We start from the raw sequence: 19256 nt of genomic DNA, 5'->3' as shown, positions 1-19256 counted from the left end.
TAGTAGTACGGCTACAGCCAGGGGGAGTTGTAGTACGCTACAGCCAGGGGGAGTAGTAGTACGGCTACAGCCAGGGGGAGTAGTAGTACGGCTACAGCCAGGGGGGAGTAGTAGTACGGCTACAGCCAGGGGGGAGTAGTAGTACGGCTACAGCCAGGGGGAGTAGTAGTACGGCTACAGCCAGGGGAGTAGTAGTACGGCTACAGCCAGGGGGGAGTAGTAGTACGGCTACAGCCAGGGGGGAGTAGTAGTACGGCTACAGCCAGGGGGGAGTAGTAGTACGGCTACAGCCAGGGGGGAGTAGTAGTACGGCTACAGCCAGGGGGAGTTGTAGTACGCTACAGCCAGGGGGGAGTAGTGAGTACGGCTACAGCCAGGGGAGTAGTAGTACGGCTACAGCCAGGGGGAGTTGTAGTACGCTACAGCCAGGGGGGAGTAGTAGTACGGCTACAGCCAGGACCCCTCCCAAACAGAATTATGATTTACAATAGAATATGGCAGGTGGTTATTGGGAGACATTGATGTTTAGTATGTTTTTCATCCGTCCTTCAGTCCTCCTCCAGTTCCAGCCAGGATGATGAGAAGTCCACCCTGGAGGAGGTGAGTGAGGGGTTCATCCCCATCGACCAGCCCCCCCTTGGCCCCCTCCACCCCGGGCAGCCAAGGCCCAGAGCTCCCCTTCCAGACCCAGAACCAGCCTGGGACCCAGACCCTCAACAAGTCCAGCTCCTCCCCTGAGCTCCAGACCCTACCAGAGGCCTTCCCCAAGACCACAACAGGACCTGGGGCCGGAGTAGGAGAGGCACCCGGGGTTGGGTCACCCTCGGAGGGGAAGAGCCAGCCACAACAGTCCCTGGCGGAGAAAGAGGTGGAGAGTGGAGGAGGGGTGAATAGACAGAATCAGAGTGGGGATTCCACCCCAGTGACAGGGGGGTTGTCTGGGGCATCGGGAGGAGGAGGGTCCTCTTCCTCCCAGGGAGCCAGGATGAGGTTGGAGTTCCCAGCGCCCCACCAGCCTGGGCCCCTCTCCCCCAGCGGAGGGCACCGTCCCAGGGGTCACACCATCTCAGTGTCGGCCCCCTCCTCCAGGAGAGAGAGAGGATAGGAGGAGACGCGTACCACACCACCCGGCCCGGACCCACCAACACTGAGAAGACCAGTGGACTCAGTCCCAGGTTAGACAGACACACACACACACACACACATACAGAGCCTTTCCTAACGCTTCTCTCTCTCCCTCTGTCCTGTAGTTTTGTGTTCCTTCAGCTCTACCACTCTCCCTTCTTTGGCAACGAGGCCAACAAGCCTCTCCTGCTGCCCAAGTCTCAGGTGAGTGTGTGTGTGTAGTAGTGATTATACTGTAACGTGTGTGTGTGCACTGTAACGTGTGTGTTCTCTCTCTCTCTCTCTCTCTCTCTCTCCTCCATCTCTCCCCCCAGCTGATCGACAGAGCGGTGAAGGTTTTGGACCAGATGCCTCCGTATGACACCCATAAGATTGGAGTGGTGTTTGTAGGAGCTGGACAGGTGAGAAGGGATACTACCAGAGGACTCTACCTCTCCAGAATCAGATCAACATGTGTATGTCTCTGTGTGCAGTATGAAGGACATTTTGTGTTCGCGCAATTACTTCAAACAGGAAGTGCTTCACTGTAACAATCTCTCGTGTCCCTTTAAGGCAGGGACGGGCTGCTTTGATGAACTCATCAGGAGGGGCTGGCCACAGTGGCTTGCTGGTCTAGTACCCACGTCTGTACCACACATGCAGGGCCCCTCGCCATCTCGCGAGCAAAACATTTTATCGGCACCCCTATTGACAGCAGGGGGGCGTTTTTGAGTAAAATATCCTGCAGTTGACATATTGCCATAGTGGAGAGACATTCTTTACATTTTGTGATCAGTTTCCTGCAATTCTACACACTTTGCCACGGGGCTTGGAGAAGGTCAATGGGGGCCAATCGGTCTGATTATTACAGGTTTAGACAGCTGGCTGCTAGACTAACTTACCGTTAGCTGACATTTGGCTAACGAGAGAAACACTGCAGATGTACAAACACATTTAGAAATTCCACCTTGGGTTTTCTGCTGTTTTTGGGGTGGGTACAATATGTAATGTCCACTTCTGTCCGCACATGACCACAAGGACTCTGTAAACCCTCTGGACCGGAGACGACATTTAGATTGGAGAGGAAGATACAAATGAGTCTGAAAGACACTTCTAGAGGTAGTTTGGATTCACAACCAAAACAACCTTTAATGAACGGACTCCTTCATTCTCCCTTTCCCTCTCTCCTTCCTCTCCCTCCCTCCCCCCGTTCCATCTCTCCTTCCTCCCTCCCCCCTGCTCCATACCCCAGGTATTCAACGAGGTGTCCATCCTGTCCAATGAGTATGGTTCTAACCGTTACGCTGGCTTCCTGACAGGCCTGGGGAAGCTCATCCACCTGAAGGACTGTGATCCAGACCAGATCTTCCTGGGGGGGTCTAGACCAGTATGGAGATGACGGGGAGTTTACCTACTGCTGGCACGATGACATCATGCAGGGTGACTGTGTACTTCTACTTACAGGTGTTACTCGGGGTTCAGGGTTACAGCACTGCCCTGATGCCCAACAGAGGGGTCAGTCTGTCTGTACGTCCACTAACTTGCCCCCCCCCCTCCTCTCCTCAGCCATCTTCCACATAGCCACCCTGATGCCCAACAGAGACAGTGATAAGGGCTGCTGTAACAAGAAGAGACACATCGGAAATGACTTTGTTATGGTGGTTTACAACGACTCAGGAGAGGAGTACAAACTGGGAACCATCAAGGTACGCTCGCTCACTCACTCACTCACGCACTCACTCACTCACTCACTCACTCACTCACTCACTCACTCACTCGCAGGCAGACGAACACACCCACTTTTGTTCTTTGTGTTCATTTTGATTAAATAATGATAACTCTTCATATTCTTCACTTCCCTCTCTCTTCTCTCTCCTCGCTCTCTCTCGTCTCTTTCCTCTCTCTCCTTCCCCTCTCTCTCCTTCCCCTCTCTCTCCTCCCTCTCTCTCTCTCTCCTTCCCCTCTCTCTCCTTCCCCTCTCTCTCCTCCCTCTCTCTCTCTCTCCTTCCCCTCTCTCTCCTTCCCCTCTCTCTCTCTCTCTCCTTCCCCTCTCTCTCCTCCCTCTCTCTCTCTCTCCTTCCCCTCTCTCTCCTCCCTCTCTCTCTCTCTCCTTCCCCTCTCTCTCCTCCCTCTCTCTCTCTCTCCTTCCCCTCTCTCTCCTCCTCTCTCTCTCTCTCCTTCCCCTCTCTCTCCTCCCTCTCTCTCTCTCTCCTTCCCCTCTCTCTCCTTCCTCTCTCTCCTCCCTCCTCCTCTCTCCTTCCTCTCTCTCCTCCCTCCCTCTCTCCTTCCTCTCTCTCTCTCTCTCTCGTCTCTCTCCTCTCTCTCTCTCTCTCTCCTCCCTCTCTCGTCTCTCCTTCCTCTCTCTCCTCCCTCTCTCTCCTCTCTCTCCTCTCTCTCCTCTCTCTCCTCTCTCTCCTCCCTCTCTCCTCCCTCTCTCTCGTCTCTCTCCTCCCTCTCTCTCGTCTCTCTCTCTCCTTCCTCTCTCTCCTCTCTCCTTCCTCTCTCTCTCTCTCTCCTTCCTCTCTCTCGTCTCTCTCCTTCCTCTCTCTCGTCTCTCTCCTTCCTCTCTCTCGTCTCTCTCCTTCCTCTCTCTTCTCTCTCCTTCCTCTCTCTCGTCTCTCTCCTTCCTCTCTCCTTCGTCTCTCTCCTTCCTCTCTCTCCTTCTCTCTCTCCTTCCTCTCTCTCTCTCTCTCCTCTCTCTCCTCTCTCTCTCTCTCTCTCTCTCCTTCCTCTCTCTCGTCTCTCTCCTTCCTCTCTCGTCTCTCTCCTTCCTCTCTCTCTCCTCTCTCTCCTTCCTCTCTCCGTCTCTCTCCTTCCTCTCTCTCGTCTCTCTCCTTCCTCTCTCTCGCTCTCTCTCTCTCCTTCCTCTCTCTCTCTCTCCTTCCTCTCTCTCGTCTCTCTCTCTCTCTCTCCTCCCTCTCTCTCGTCTCTCTCCTTCCTCTCTCTCGTCTCTCTCTCTCTCCTTCCTCTCTCTCGCCTTTCTCTCTCTCTCCTCTCTCTCTCTCTCTCCTTCCTCTCTCTCGTCTCTCTCCTTCCTCTCTCTCTCCTTCCTCTCTCTCCTTCCTCTCTCTCTCCTTCCTCTCTCTCTCCTTCCTCTCTCTCCTTCCTCTCTCGTCTCTCTCCTTCCTCTCTCTCCGTCTCTCTCCTTCCTCTCTCTCGTCTCTCTCCTTCCTCTCTCTCGTCTCTCTCTCTCTCCTTCCTCTCTCTCTCCTTCCTCTCTCTCGTCTCTCTCCTTCCTCTCTCTCGTCTCTCTCTCTCCTTCCTCTCTCTCTCCTTCCTCTCTCTCTCCTTCCTCTCTCTCGTCTCTCTCCTTCCTCTCTCTCTCCTTCCTCTCTCTCTCTCTCTCCTTCCTCTCTCTCTCTCTCTCCTTCCTCTCTCTCTCTCTCCTTCATCTCTCTCGTCTCTCTCCTTCCTCTCTCTCGTCTCTCTCCTTCCTCTCTCTCTCTCTCTCTCCTTCCTCTCTCCTTCTCTCTCTCTCTCCTTCCTCTCTTTCTCTCTCCTTCCTCTCTCTCTCCTCTCTCTCTCTCCTTCCTCTCTCTCGTCTCTCTCCTTCCTCTCTCTCGTCTCTCTCTCTCTCTCCTTCCTCTCTCTCGTCTCTCTCCTTCCTCTCTCTCGTCTCTCTCGTCTCTCTCCTTCCTCTCTCTCGTCTCTCTCCTTTCTCTCTCTCGTCTCTCTCTCTCCTTCCTCTCTCTCGTCCCTTCCTCTCTCTCGTCTCTCTCTCTCTCTCTCCTTCCTCTCTCTCGTCTCTCTCCTTCCTCTCTCTCGTCTCTCTCTCCTTCCTCTCTCTCGTCTCTCTCTCACTCTCCTTCCTCTCTCTCGTCTTTCTCGTCTCTCTCCTCTCTCTCGTCTCTCTCGTCTCTCTCCTTCCTCTCTCTCTCTCTCTCCTTCCTCTCTCTCGTCTCTCTCGTCTCTCTCCTCCCTCTCTCTCGTCTCTCTCTCTCTCTCCTTCCTCTCTCTCTCGTCTCTCTCGTCTTTCTCCTCTCTCTCCTCTCTTCTCTTTTTCTCCTTTCTCTCTCTCCTGTGTCCCAGGGTCAGTTTAACTTTGTTGAGGTGATCATTAAGCCTCTGGACTACGGAAGTAACCTGGTCACCCTGCAGTGCAGGAAAGGTGAGAGGGAGGGAAGTTATGAATAACAAGGACAGATAGATAGAGATGTGTGTATATATATATATATCTCTATCTCTATATATATCTCTATCTCTCTCTATATATAATATATCTATCTATCACACACACCCAGTTGAAGTCAGAAGTTTACATACACTTAGATTGGAGTCATTAAAACTTGTTTTTCAACCACTCCACAAATGTCTTGTTAACAAACTATAGTTTTGGCAAGTCGGTTAGGACATCTACTTTGTGCATGACACAAGTAATTTTTGCAACAATTGTTTACAGACAGATTATTTCACTTATAATTCACTGTATCACAATTCCAGTGGGTCAGAAGTTTACATACACTAAGTTGACTGTGCCTTTAAACAGCTTGGAAAATTCCAGAAAATGATTTCATGGCTTTAGCTTCTGATAGACTAATTGACGTCATTTGAGTCAATTGGAGGTGTACCTGTGGATGTATTTCAAGGCCTACCTTCAAACTCAGTGCCTCTTTGCTTGACATCATGGGAAAATCAAAAGAAATCAGCCAAGACCACAGAAAACAAATTGTAGACGTCCACAAGTCTGGTTCATCCTTGGGAGCAATTTCCAAACGCCTGAAGGTACCACGTTCATCTGTACAAACAATAGTACGCAAGTATAAACACCATGGGACCACGCAGCCGTCATACCACTCAGGAAGGAGACGCGTTCTGTCTCCTAGAGATGAAGTACTTTGGTACGAATCAATTCCTGAACAACAGCAAAGGACCTTGTGAAGATGCTGGAGAAAACGGGTACAAAAGTATCTATATCCACAGTAAAATGAGTCCTATATCGACACAACCTGAAAGGCCGCTCAGCGAGGAAGAAGCCACTGCTCCAAAACCGCCATAAAAAAGCCAGACTACGGTTTGCAACTGCACATGAGGACAAAGATCGTACTTTTTGGGGAAATGTCCTCTGGTCTGATGAAACAAAAATAGAACTGTTTGGCCATAATGACCATCGTTATGTTTGGAGGAAAAAGGGGGAGGCTTGCAAGTCGAAGAACACCATCCCAACCGTGATGCACGGGGGTGGTAGCATCATGTTGTGGGGGTGCTTTGCTGCAGGAGGGTCTGGTGTACTTCACAAAATAGATGGCATCATGAAGGAAAATTATGTGATATATTGAAGCAACATCTCAAGACATCAGTCAGGAAGTTAAAGCTTGGTCGCAAATGGGTCTTCCAAATGGACAATGACCCCAAGCATACTTCCAAAGTTGTGGCAAAATGGCTTAAGGACAACAAAGTCAAGGTATTGGGAGTGGCCATCACATAGCCCTGACCTCAATCCTATAGAAAATATGTGGGCAGAACTGAAAAAGCGTGTGCGAGCAAGAAGGCCTACAAACCTGACTCAGTTACACCAGCTCCGTCAGGAGGAATGGGCCAAAATCCACCCAACTTATTGTGGGATGCTTGTGGAAGGCTACCTGAAACGTTTGACCCAAGTTAAACAATTTAAAGGCAACGCTACCAAATACTAATTGATTGAATGTAAACTTCTGACCCACTGGGAATGTGATGAAAGAAATAAAAGCTGAAATAAATCTCTCTCTCTACTATTATTCTGACATTTCACATTGTTAAAATAAGTGGTGATCCTGAACTGACCTAGGGCAGGGAATTTTTATTAGGATTTAAATGTCAGAAATTGTGAGAAACTGAGTTTAAATGTATTTGGCCAAGGTGTATGTAAACTTCTGACTTCAACTGTATATAATGAAGCAGGGAGCCAAGGGGATAAAAAAAAAAAAATCCTAATTATTTGTTGAAGTGAAATGGACAGATTTTTCCTTCTCTTTCCCCATATCTCCCTCCGTCTCTCATCCCTCCCTCTACTTCCTCACCTCTCCTCCCTCTCTCCCCCTCTCCTGTGTCTCTGTCTCCACCCATCAGATCTGGAGGGTCTAGTTGACACCAGTGTAGTGAAGATAGTCTCGGACCAAAACCTTCCATTGCTGGTACGACAGATGGCCCTACACGCTAACGTGAGTCACACACACACAGAGTCGTAACTAATTTCTCTACCTGAACATTTAATTAAAGTTGATGTTTAATTGCTGTTGATATCTGCATGCTGATTCAGCACACGCTGTCATGACTGTCTGTATGTCTCCCTGTGTGTTCAGATGGCATCTCTGGTCCACCAGTACAGAGCAAACCCATCTGATGCCTACGCCTCCAAGTGGCTGGCCAGACTACGACACATCAAGAGACTCAGGACAAGGGTGAGAACACACACACACACACACACACACACACACACACACACACACACACACACACACACAGACAGTGGAGAAACCTTTTTTGTATCTCTGCTTACTTGATGAGCCTTGGTGAGAGTTACAGCACCTCAGAACCAACCTTACTTGGTGAGTGTTAGAGAACCAACCTTACTTGGTGAGTGTTAGAGAACCAACCTTACTTGGTGAGAGTTAGAGAACCAACCTTACTTGGTGAGAGTTAGAGAACCAACCTTACTTGGTGAGAGTTAGAGAACCAACCTTACTTGGTGAGTGTTAGAGAACCTCAGAGAACATCAAACCTGGAAATGTATTAAATGCTTCTGTTAGATAAAAGTAGATGTTGATGATGTGCTAAAAACACATGTTTACAGGAGACGCGTGTTTACAGTACCCGGTGATTAGGAGACGCGTGTTTACAGGACCCGGTGATTAGGAGACGCGTGTTTACAGGACCCGGTGATTAGGAGACGCGTGTTTACAGGACCCGGTGATTAGGAGACGCGTGTTTACAGGACCCGGTGATTAGGAGACGCGTGTTTACAGGACCCGGTGATTAGGAGACGCGTGTTTACAGGACCCGGTGATTAGGAGACGCGTGTTTACAGGACCCGGTGATTAGGAGACGCGTGTTTACAGGACCCGGTGATTAGGAGACGCGTGTTTACAGGACCCGGTGATTAGGAGACGCGTGTTTACAGGACCCGGTGATTAGGAGACGCGTGTTTACAGGACCCGGTGATTAGGAGACATGTTCATATCGCCAAGGTCCTACTGTGAAATCAGACAACTTCTCAACTCAATTCTCCCCCCCACAGGCCCAGGAGGAGATCCAGTCTCGTCCCAATCCCGGTATCTCTCTGACCCAGAGCCACTCCTCCCAGACCAAACAGTCCTCCTACCAGCAGGTCGGCGGTGGAGGCTCCAACACGGACTCCTCCGGACAGAGGAAGAGACTGGTCTCCACCGTGGACGACTTCACCGACTTTGTCTGAGCCTTGAGGACGCTTCCCAATGTCAAATGTCCACACTAGTATACTACTTCGGGTCAAATGGCACCCTACTCCCTATATAGTATGCTACTGTTGACCAGAGTCATATGGACCATGGTCAACAGTAGTGCACTATATAGGGAATAGGGCCCTGGTCTAAAGTAGTGCACTATATAAGGAATAGGGTGCCATTTGGGATGTACTTCCCAATACATTGGTTTAATGCTATGTAGTATGCTAGTATGGATATTGTAACGGAGTGATATTTCTGATAATGTTTCTGGTCCCCCTGCTCAAGGCAGACGTTGCCTCCCTCACCACAGATCTAGGATCAGGTTATCCGACTGGTTCTAATGTCGGCTAGCAGGAAGATAATAAAATACCTGATCCTAGATCTGTGTTTAGTCAGGGACAACATTGACCTGCTTTCGCTCTTTCTCTCTGACTCACACACACACACACACACACACACCTGTTGAATAACTTCCTGCTTTCTACCTATATGAAAGCCTTGTGGCTTTTAATCCAACTGCTCCCATGAACTAGTGACGAGATGACAGGTACGGATGGTGCTGCCTAACTAACGCTGCGTCCCTATTGTCTTTCTAATACACTGTGTTTGACCAGGGCACGTGGGCTCTGTCTAAAGTAGTGCACTATGTAGGGGGAATGGGGTGCCATTTGGGACGCAGAGAATGACCCCCCGTGGTTTACACAGCCGACGCACACCCTTCCTGTCTCCTCCCTCTTTCATCTCTCTCCTCCCTCTTTCATCTCTCTCCTCCCTTTCATCTCTCTCCTCCCTCTCCTTTCATCCCTCTCTCCTCCCTCTCCTTTCATCCCTCTCTCCTCCCTCTCCTTTCATCCCTCTCTCCTCCCTCTCCTTTCATCCCCTCGCAAAGCCACTCAGAAGGAAGTAGGGTGAATGAGAAACACTACATTTGAAAGCTGTGTGTGTAGGAATAAACAAAACAAATAGCCAATGACAGTGTCAGTGTTTTCTTTTTTTTCATTTCTATTTGTATTGTGATGTCGTGAGGAGCCGTGTTTGTAGTTCTTCGTGTTGAACTCAGCCATGTTTGTAGTTCTACAGGTGGCACCTTTTTTAAAGGGATTTCTTTATAGCTTGCCTGGTTCACGGGGTGGGCAGAGTTTGCGCCATGTTAAAAGTGATTTGCATTTTGTTTTGTTACCCGAGCTGATTCCTTGATGTGTTTGGATCATCTTGATCACATCATGAAAACCAGGGCTATAAATACTTTTTTTAGAGAAAGGTCATCTGCACGATCAGAGCCTGTAATCTTCTGGTCCACAGTGCACTACCAGGGGGAGGGCACCATCCATGTTTTTTGTAACATATTTAAAGCTCTTTCAGCCATATACAGTGCATTCTGAAAGTATTCAGACCCCTTGACCTTTTCCACATTTTGTTACGTTACAGCCTTACTCTAAAATGGATTAAATAAATTAAAAATCCTCATCAATCTACACACAATAACCCATAATGACAAAAAGAAACAGGATTTTAGAAAATGTATTAAAAAAAAATGCCTTATTAAAAAAGTATTCAAACTCTGAGACTCTAAATTGAGCTCGGGTGCATCCTGTTTCCATTGATCATCCTTGATGTTTCTACAACTTGATTTGAGTCCAACTGTGGTAAATTCAATTGATTGGACATGATTTGGAAGGCACACAGCTGTCTATATATAATGTCCCACAGTTGACAGTGCATGTCAGAGCAAAAACCAAGCTATAAGGTCGAAGGAATTGTCTGTAGAGCTCCGCGGAAGTGTACCAAAACATTTCTGCATCATTGAATGTCCCCAAGAACACAGTGGCCATCATCATTCTGAAACAGAAGAAGTTTGGAACCGCCAAGTCTCTTCCTAGAGCTGGCCGCCTGGCCAAACTGAGTAATCCGGGGATAAGGACCTTGGTCAGGGAGGTCACCAAGAACCCGATAGTCACTCTGACAGAGCTCCAGAGTTCCTCTGTGGAGGTGGGAGAACCTTCCAGAAGGACAACCATCTCTGCAGCACTCCACCAATCAGGCCTTTATGGTAGAGTGGCCAGACGGAAGCCACTCCTCAGTAAAAGGCACGACAGCCTGCTTGGAGTTTGACAAAAGGCACCTAAAGACTCTCAGATCATGAGAAACAAGATTTTCTGGTCTGATGAAACCAAGATTGAACTCTTTGGCCTGAATGCCAAGTGTCACTTCTGGATGAAACCTGGCACCATCCCTATGGTGAAGCATGGTGGTGGCAACATGCCACCACCATGCTATGAATAGTCAGGATCGAGGGAAAGATGAACTTAGCAAAGCAGAGAGATCCTTGATGAAAACTCAGGACCTCAGACTGGGGTGAAGGTTTACCTTCCAACAGGACAACGACCCTCAGCACACAGCCAAGACAATGCAGGAGTGGCTTCGGGACAAGTCTCTGAATGTCCATTAGACTTGAACCCGATCGACCTGAAAATAGCTGTGCAGCGACGCTAACCATCCAACCTGACAGCTTGAGAGGATCTGCAGAGAAGAATGGGAGAAACTCCCCAAATACAGGTGTGCCAAGCTTGTAGCGTCATAACCAAGAAGACTCGAGGCTGTAATTGCTGCCAAGGTCTACTTGACTCACCTGTAAACTTCACCCGCTGTTGTAACTGTAAGCCCCGCCCACTGAGCTTTTGTCCATCCAATCCATTCGTCCCCTACTGCCGCCAGAGGTGGTCAGGAAGATCAGCACTTTGTGGAGAACTGGCCAAGGTCTTATGGACGACCCATCTTATGAGTATTTTGATAGTGAAAATGTCCTAGGTGAACAACTAGTCTCCCACAAGACTGATACATGCTCTCAATGCTGTCAAACTCTTTATTCGACTTTGTCAAGTGCAAAAGCATGAGAAGTGCTACAGACGCATAATACAATGATACAATACGATACAAAACAGACCACAACACTTTTGTTTCAACATGCAAATGTAAGACAAAGTACGTGTTACACCAAGACAAAGTACTAAACATGCAGAAGGGACTAGCTTTGGCACGATGAAGTTACACCCAGTAAAAACGGGGCGATATATATCTCAGGAGAAATGGGTGTTGGGAGAACCTGCTCTTCACTGTTTTCTTTGGATTGAAGAACTTTGTAGCGCTTGAATTGTGAACTGAGAGTTGCTATGGGAACTGTTAGGTGTGTTGTCTAGGGGATGGAGGACACTAAAAAAAGGTGTGAAACTGGAACGCCAGTACTTAACGACCGTAAAACCAACAGCGCTGCAGCACATCAACAATACTGAGAATGATATAAAATGATATACCTCAAGTAACTACATACACGCATATACAAACTGACTGATTAGAAAATAGTGTTTGATATAACTTTGTAACTGAACGTTACATTGTTGTGGTAAGTTTATAGACAGGACCACCAATCTTGTGGAGACTGCCACAAACAGGTTTGGAGTAAAATGTCCATCCAAAATATCTTTGTGGGCTTGGAAAAGGGAACATGGCTTGGAATGGTTGGTTCTAGAGTGTTCTAGCATGTGGGCTGTGTTCTATTAACGGGAGATGAATATAATATATACTTTGGTCTGGATGGAACATCAGAGATACATTACAACGGTTCTAAAAGCACTACTATGACACTTCTCACTTGAAATCCATCTGACCTCTCAACAACAACAAACAGAAGAGAACAAACAAATAAGGCCAACTTCCTGGTTTTGGGGGGGAGGGGCGGGGTCCCTGAGATCTGCCCACAGGAAACAGGAAGTTTGTGGGGAGGAAATGCATTTTCCAGGAAGTAGAGTGACCATCAATAACAACAACGATAAAAAACAAATGACAAAAGAAAATACAAAATGATAACGCTTCAATTTCCTGACATAGTTACCGTTATAATACTCATTAGAAGATCATTTTGTATAGCTGTTTTGGATATTAAAAATGTTTTAAATTGAGAAAGTAACACAGGAGTTAAATATGGATAAGAGCTTCAGAAGGAGATAAAGTGCCAAGTACAAAAGGAATTTTCTTTAAAAATGTAAAAAGTTACAACTCTTGACGCGTACATAATGCGCAAACTTTGGCAACGCTATTGTTAAAATATGTGTGAAGCATTCTCTATTGGTTTTCCTACCAAGCTTATTATTTTCAATATGCTCACACACACTCAAAACACACATTACAACAAAAGTGCTTTAAATTAGAACCATATTGAAAGCAACATACATTTTTACCGAAAATATTCCAAAATGATAACCAAGATTATATTGTAGCAATGTACCCTTGCTTCTTCCTGATAGTTAGGTATTGTAGTTTTAAAGGTGAAAGAGTTGTAGTTTAGGACTGAGTTAAGACTCCAGGCTAAAAGCATGGACGCCTTCTTTCTCACTTTTCCTTTTATTATTCTCTCTCTCAAACAACTGTTCTTGCAACAATTCAACAAGTTAATCTCTCCTGCTGTCGCTCATCTTTTTCGCCAATTACAGTATCTTCCATTCTTTCTTGCTACCACCTTCTCTTCTCCTTCATTGTTTTTCATCCCTACCTTCTTAAGTGGGAGTCCTGAAGCATGCCAGTCTGTTAGCACCCTGATAGCCTCTTTGATTTTAGTATCTGTGTGCATGCAAAGGTTGCGTGGTTGTACCTAAAATGCGTGAGTGTGTGTGTACCAATTAGCTTGTGTGTGTGTGTGTGTGTGTGTGTGTGTGTGTGTGTTTGAAATCTCCAAAGCTTCTGAACAGACCGTTTAGACAGGTCCCACACACCCATGGTGATCAAGAACAATAGCTTCCTTATGTTTTCATAATCAAATAGAAACAACAAATGCAACAGCATAGATAACACACTGAAGCATCAACAAGCTGTGTACATCATCATCAACAAGCTGTGTACATCATCATCAACAAGCTGTGTACATCATCATCAACAAGCTGTGTACATCATCATCAACAAGCTGTGTACATCATCATCAACAAGCTGTGTACATCATCATCAACAAGCTGTGTACATCATCATCAACAAGCTGTGTACATCATCATCAACAAGCTGTGTACATCATCATCAACAAGCTGTGTACATCATCATCAACAGGTGGTGTACATCATCATCAACAGGTGGTGTACATCATCATCAACAGGTGGTGTACATCATCATCAACAGGTGGTGTACATCATCATCAACAGGTGGTGTACACACTCTTCATTGACTAAACATACAGTCAGCACTCCTAATGTCAGCACAACATGTGCTTCTGTCGACGCCACCACATGACCTCCGGGGTCACATGGGGTCAGGGTTAGGGGGCGGGGTAAAGAACTGGCGACCTGCACCTTGTTTCCATGACAACTCCATGGTGAGCGGTCGCTGTTTTGGGGCCTCTATTTCTCTCTTTCCCTCCTCCCTCGCTTTCTCTCCTTCTGGATTTAGAGTGGAACACCAGTGACATCACCCGCTGTGACTGACGCCCACTCATCCTCAACCCAGGATCCTTCCAGTCCTCCCTACGGCCCGTTCCGTTCTGTCCATCCATCCCTAACATCCTTTCTTCTTAAGGGTCCTTCAGGAGGGGTCCTCAGGGTTTGGGGTGTCCGGACACATGCCTGTCTGGGTTGGGGTGCACCTTGTTCTTGAGCGGCGGGGGCTTGCGTTTGCGTGTGGGAATGGTGGTGGTGTGGGCTGGGTGGTTGAAGAGGCTGGAGGGGGGCAGGGTCTCTCTCTCCGTAGGGGGGTCCCACTCTCGAGGGGCGGGAGTGGAGGAGGAGGGGGCAGGGGTGGAGGGTAGGGCGGGAGTAGAGAGGGGGGCAGGGGTGGAGGGTATGGCGGGAGTAGAGAGGGGTACAGGGGCAGGGGTGGAGGGTAGGGCGGGAGTAGAAAGGGGTACAGGGGCAGGAGCAGGGGTCAAGGCAGGGGAAATTATATGGGTAGAAACTGGGGTACATTTTGGGTGAGGAATAGGGGCAGATACAGGGGTAGTCTCCGGGGTAGATTTAGGGGCAGGGGTAGATATTGGGGTAGGATCAGGGACAGGGGTAGATTTTGGGGCAGGTTTAGGGGCAGGGGTAGATATTGGGGTAGGATAAGGGGCCGATTTCATGGCAGGGGTAGATATAGGGGTAGGACCAGGGACAGGGGTAGATTTCGGGGCAGGGGTAGATATAGGGGGAGGGACAGGGACAGGGGTCGATTTCGGGGCAGATGTAGGGGTGTGTTTAGGGTTAGCCCCAGAGTTCCCTGTATCTTTAGGCTGACCCATGCCCACTACCCCCACCACAGTGTTGACTTTCTTCTGCCCTCCTTTTCTTTCTCTCCGTCCAGCAGAGTCTTTCTCATCCCCCTTTCCCTTCCCTCCTCGGCCCTCTCTACTCTTCCTCCTCTCCTTCTCTCCTCTCCTCCCCCTCGGCCCTCGTCCTTTCCTCTGGACACGCTCCAGGACACACTCAGTACGGTACAGCTCCTCAGTCGCCACGGTGACCCGGTCCAGCTGCTGCAGCAAAGCGTCCAGCGTGGGGAGAAGCCTCTTCAGAGTCGCCTCAGTCTCCGCCCTTTCTCGCCAGGTAGGTCCACCCGCCAACGCACCTGGTCCCAAACCGCCGGGACCCAGGCCCAGGCTCAGCCCCATCCCGGGGGCCTCTGTCAGGCTACAGGGGCTGGAGGAGGTGGGCCTCCAGGAGGCCTCAGATGTCCCGTCCAGGCTGCCAGGGCTGGGGGGCGACTCGGAGCCGTCCAGAGGGGGCAGACACAGGGACTTACAGTCACTGGTGGAGGACGAGCGAGAGGGGGGGAGCTCCATGCCCTCAAAACGCACCTTGTGACGAAACTGAGGGAGGGAGGGAGGGAGGGAGGGACGAAGGAGAGGGGGGGCGAGAGAGAGGTAGACAGAGGGGGGGAGGCAGGGAGACAGAGGGAGTGAGAGAGAGGGTCAATATAAATGACAGGCTTAAACAATACAGTACTCTGGAATAAAAGTCAAATGTACCCCACTTGTAGCAAGCTCTTTTTAGGGTTAGTGCAGTAGGATAATTTAACTTAAGACATCAAGTCAATGCATTTTATGGGTAAGCGAAATCTAAGTTAACATCTTTTAGCAGTAATACCACATTACCGCAACAGGAAGCCCTCAGGAAGTAGGAAGCTCTCTAAACATGAAACAGGAAGTTGAAACAAGAAGTGCTCCTACCTCCTTGGTGCGGCTGAGGCCCATCCACATCTTCAGTCGTCGTAGAAACAGCTCCACCATCTCATAGTCCTGTAGGTCCACCACCGGGCGGTACAACTCCGCCCGCGCCCGGCGATAGTTCCTTAACAACGCAGAGGTCACCAGCCATAGCAACGCCAGCCGTAGCACAGCGAAGCTCGCGTGGAACACCAGGCTGGAGGCGGAGCTAGAGGGGCCGGTTGTCATTGACGACGGTCGCAAGGACAACAGGCCGCGCCCGCCGGCGCCTAGCAACGACAAGCAGGCGGAGCTCACACTGCCATATCCGTCCATCACGGAGTGGAAGAGCTGGAGAGGGAGACAAAAAAAGTGAGATATGGAATGATGATTATGATTTGTATTCACCCAAGTCTTTGCTAACCAGCCTGTGGACTAAGAGGTGATGAAACAGTGTTGTACTGCATTCCAATACTGTCATCACTATGGAACACTGAGGCTGCATTCCAATACTGTCATCACTATGGAACACTGAGGCTGCATTCCAATACTGTCATCACTATGGAACACTGAGGCTGCATTCCAATACTGTCATCACTATGGAACACTGAGGCTGCATTCCAATACTGTCATCACTATGGAACACTGAGGCTGCATTCCAATACTGTCATCACTATAGAACACTGAGGCTGCATTCCAATACTGTCATCACTATGGAACACTGAGGCAGCATTCCAATACTGTCATCACTATGGAACACTGAGGCTGCATTCCAATACTGTCATCACTATGGAACACTGAGGCTGCATCCCAATACTGTCATCACTATGGAACACTGAGGCTGCATTCCAATACTGTCATCACTATGGAACACTGAGTCTGCATTCCAATACTGTCATCACTATGGAACACTGAGGCTGCATTCCAATACTGTCATCACTATGGAACACTGAGGCTGCATTCCAATACTGTCATCACTATAGAACACTGAGGCTGCATTCCAATACTGTCATCACTATGGAACACTGAGGCTGCATTCCAATACTGTCATCACTATGGAACACTGAGGCTGCATTCCAATACTGTCATCACTATAGAACACTGAGGCTGCATTCCAATACTGTCATCACTATGGAACACTGAGGCAGCATTCCAATACTGTCATCACTATGGAACACTGAGGCTGCATTCCAATACTGTCATCACTATGGAACACTGAGGCAGCATTCCAATACTGTCATCACTATGGAACACTGAGGCTGCATTCCAATACTGTCATCACTATGGAACACTGAGGCTGCATTCCAATACTGTCATCACTATGGAACACTGAGGCTGCATTCCAATACTGTCATCACTATGGAACACTGAGGCTGCATTCCAATACTGTCATCACTATGGAACACTGAGGCAGCATTCCAATACTGGTCATCACTATGGAACACTGAGGCAGCATTCCAATACTGTCATCACTATGGAACACTGAGGCTGCATTCCAATACTGTCATCACTATGGAACACTGAGGCTGCATTCCAGTACTGTCATCACTATGGAACACTGAGGCAGCATTCCAATACTGGTCATCACTATGGAACACTGAGGCAGCATTCCAATACTGGTCATCACTATGGAACACTGAGGCTGCATTTCAATACTGCTCATCACTATGGAACACTGAGGCTGCATTCCATCACCTAGTTACTGTACTACTGACCAAGGCCCATAGTGCACTATATCCGGAATAGGGTGCCATTTGGGACACTCATGACTAAGTGAGTGAAGCAGACGGCGTAAATATGCTTTCTGGACACACACACACCCACATCTAGTAGTCATCTGCCTGAATGATGTGTCAATATGCTGCTTGGCAACACAAAGCCCAGGGTATGATTGATCCAACAGAGCTCTCTGAATGTCAGTAAGAAAGGAGAGAGAAAGAGGAAGAGAGAGAATGGATACAAGAGCCAAATAGCTCACATTATCTCTCTCTCTCTCCCTTCCTCTCTCTCCCTTCCTCTCTCCCTTCCTCTCTAACTTTCTCTCCTCTCCCTCCCTCCCTCCCTCCCTTCTCTCTCTCTCTCTCTCCCTTCCTCTCTCTCTCCCTTCCTCTCTAACTTTCTCTCCTCTCTCCCTCCCTTCTCTCTCTCTCTCTCCCTCACACATTGAAACAACCAAACCGGGTATAGTCAGTCTGTCACTTCACTTGTTGACTAGAAGAGATGCTGCTGTTCTCTACCACAGAAGGGCTTCTGGTAATGAAGAGGAATTATACAGGTCACCACTTGAGTGTTACCAGATGTCCTGTGTGTGTGTGTGTGTGTGTGTGTGTGTGTGTGTGTGTGTGTGTGTGTGTGTGTGTGTGTGTGTGTGTGTGTGTGTGTGTGTGTGTGTGTGTGTGTGTGTGTGTGTGTGTGTGTGTGTGTGTATATTACCAGGTGTCCTGTGTGTGAGTAGGCCAGCAGCAGCACCAGCAGGAGCAGACCTGTTCCTATCAGTTCCCAGACAGAACGTCTCAGAGCCCTGCCGAACACTGCCCACTCCCTCAGGAAACGCAACTGGTGGGAGGCCTGGTGAGAGGGAGGAGGAGAGAGGGGGAGATGGACAGAGGGAGGGAGGGAGAGATAAAGAGAGATTAGTTTTTCGGTGTGGTAAATCTGCATTGGATTAATCCATTCTCTCAATCTGACCTTCAGCAGTAGAGCTAACCCCTCCCTCCCCCTCTCCTCTCAATCTGACCTTCAGCAGTAGAGCTAACCCCTCCCTCCCCCTCTCTCTCAATCTGACCTTCAGCAGTAGAGCTAACTCCCTCCCTCCCCCTCTCTCTCAATCTGAGCTTCAGCAGTAGAGCTAACTCCCTCCCTCCCCCTCTCCTCTCAATCTGACCTTCAGCAGTAGAGCTAACTCCCTCCCTCCCCCTCTCTCTCAATCTGACCTTCAGCAGTAGAGCTAACTCCCTCCCTCCCTCCCTCCCCCTCTCTCTCAATCTGACCTTCAGCAGTAGAGCTAACCCCTCCCTCCCCCTCTCTCTCAATCTGACCTTCAGCAGTAGAGCTAACCCCTCCCTCCCCCTCTCTCTCAATCTGACCTTCAGCAGTAGAGCTAACTCCCTCCCTCCCTCCCCCTCTCTCTCAATCTGACCTTCAGCAGTAGAGCTAACCCCCTCCCTCCCTCCCCCTCTCTCTCAATCTGACCTTCAGCAGTAGAGCTAACCCCTCCCTCCCCCTCTCTCTCAATCTGACCTTCAGCAGTAGAGCTAACCCCTCCCTCCCCCTCTCTCTCAATCTGACCTTCAGCAGTAGAGCTAAACCCTCCCTCCTTCCCCCCTCTCTCTCTCCCCCTCAATCTGACCTTCAGCAGTAGAGCTAACCCCCTCCCTCCCTCCCCCTCTCTCTCAATCTGACCTTCAGCAGTAGAGCTAACCCCTCCCTCCCCCTCTCTCTCAATCTGACCTTCAGCAGTAGAGCTAACCCCTCCCTCCCCCTCTCTCTCAATCTGACCTTCAGCAGTAGAGCTAACCCCTCCCTCCCCCTCTCTCTCAATCTGACCTTCAGCAGTAGGGCTAACACCCTCCCTCCCCCTCTCTCTCAATCTGACCTTC

The 19256-nt window shown here is 49.0% G+C and overlaps 2 protein-coding genes across 2 annotated transcripts in view; one reads left to right on the top strand and one right to left on the bottom strand.

The window, feature by feature from the left end:
• Window positions 1-9474, top strand: part of LOC106564303 (tuberin) — a 63085-nt gene extending 53611 nt beyond the window's left edge. The window contains 12 exon segments of the mRNA XM_045709454.1: window positions 553-630; window positions 632-1097; window positions 1100-1175; window positions 1251-1329; window positions 1440-1526; window positions 2357-2476; window positions 2478-2544; window positions 2671-2810; window positions 5134-5212; window positions 7150-7241; window positions 7383-7481; window positions 8318-9474. Coding sequence (XP_045565410.1) covers window positions 553-630; window positions 632-1097; window positions 1100-1175; window positions 1251-1329; window positions 1440-1526; window positions 2357-2476; window positions 2478-2544; window positions 2671-2810; window positions 5134-5212; window positions 7150-7241; window positions 7383-7481; window positions 8318-8494 — 1560 coding nt within the window. The 3' untranslated portion in view covers window positions 8495-9474.
• Window positions 9475-11353: 1879 nt separating this feature from the next.
• Window positions 11354-19256, bottom strand: part of LOC106592167 (polycystin-1) — a 184731-nt gene continuing 176828 nt past the window's right edge. Inside the window, 3 exon segments of the mRNA XM_045709451.1 lie at window positions 11354-15321; window positions 15682-16008; window positions 18091-18225. Coding sequence (XP_045565407.1) covers window positions 14077-15321; window positions 15682-16008; window positions 18091-18225 — 1707 coding nt within the window. The 3' untranslated portion in view covers window positions 11354-14076.

This window comes from Salmo salar, chromosome ssa02, assembly GCF_905237065.1.
Source record: "Salmo salar chromosome ssa02, Ssal_v3.1, whole genome shotgun sequence".
NCBI lineage: Eukaryota > Metazoa > Chordata > Actinopteri > Salmoniformes > Salmonidae > Salmo > Salmo salar.
Note: the sequence above shows the minus strand (reverse complement) of the source record. Positions and strands in the feature narration are given on the sequence as shown.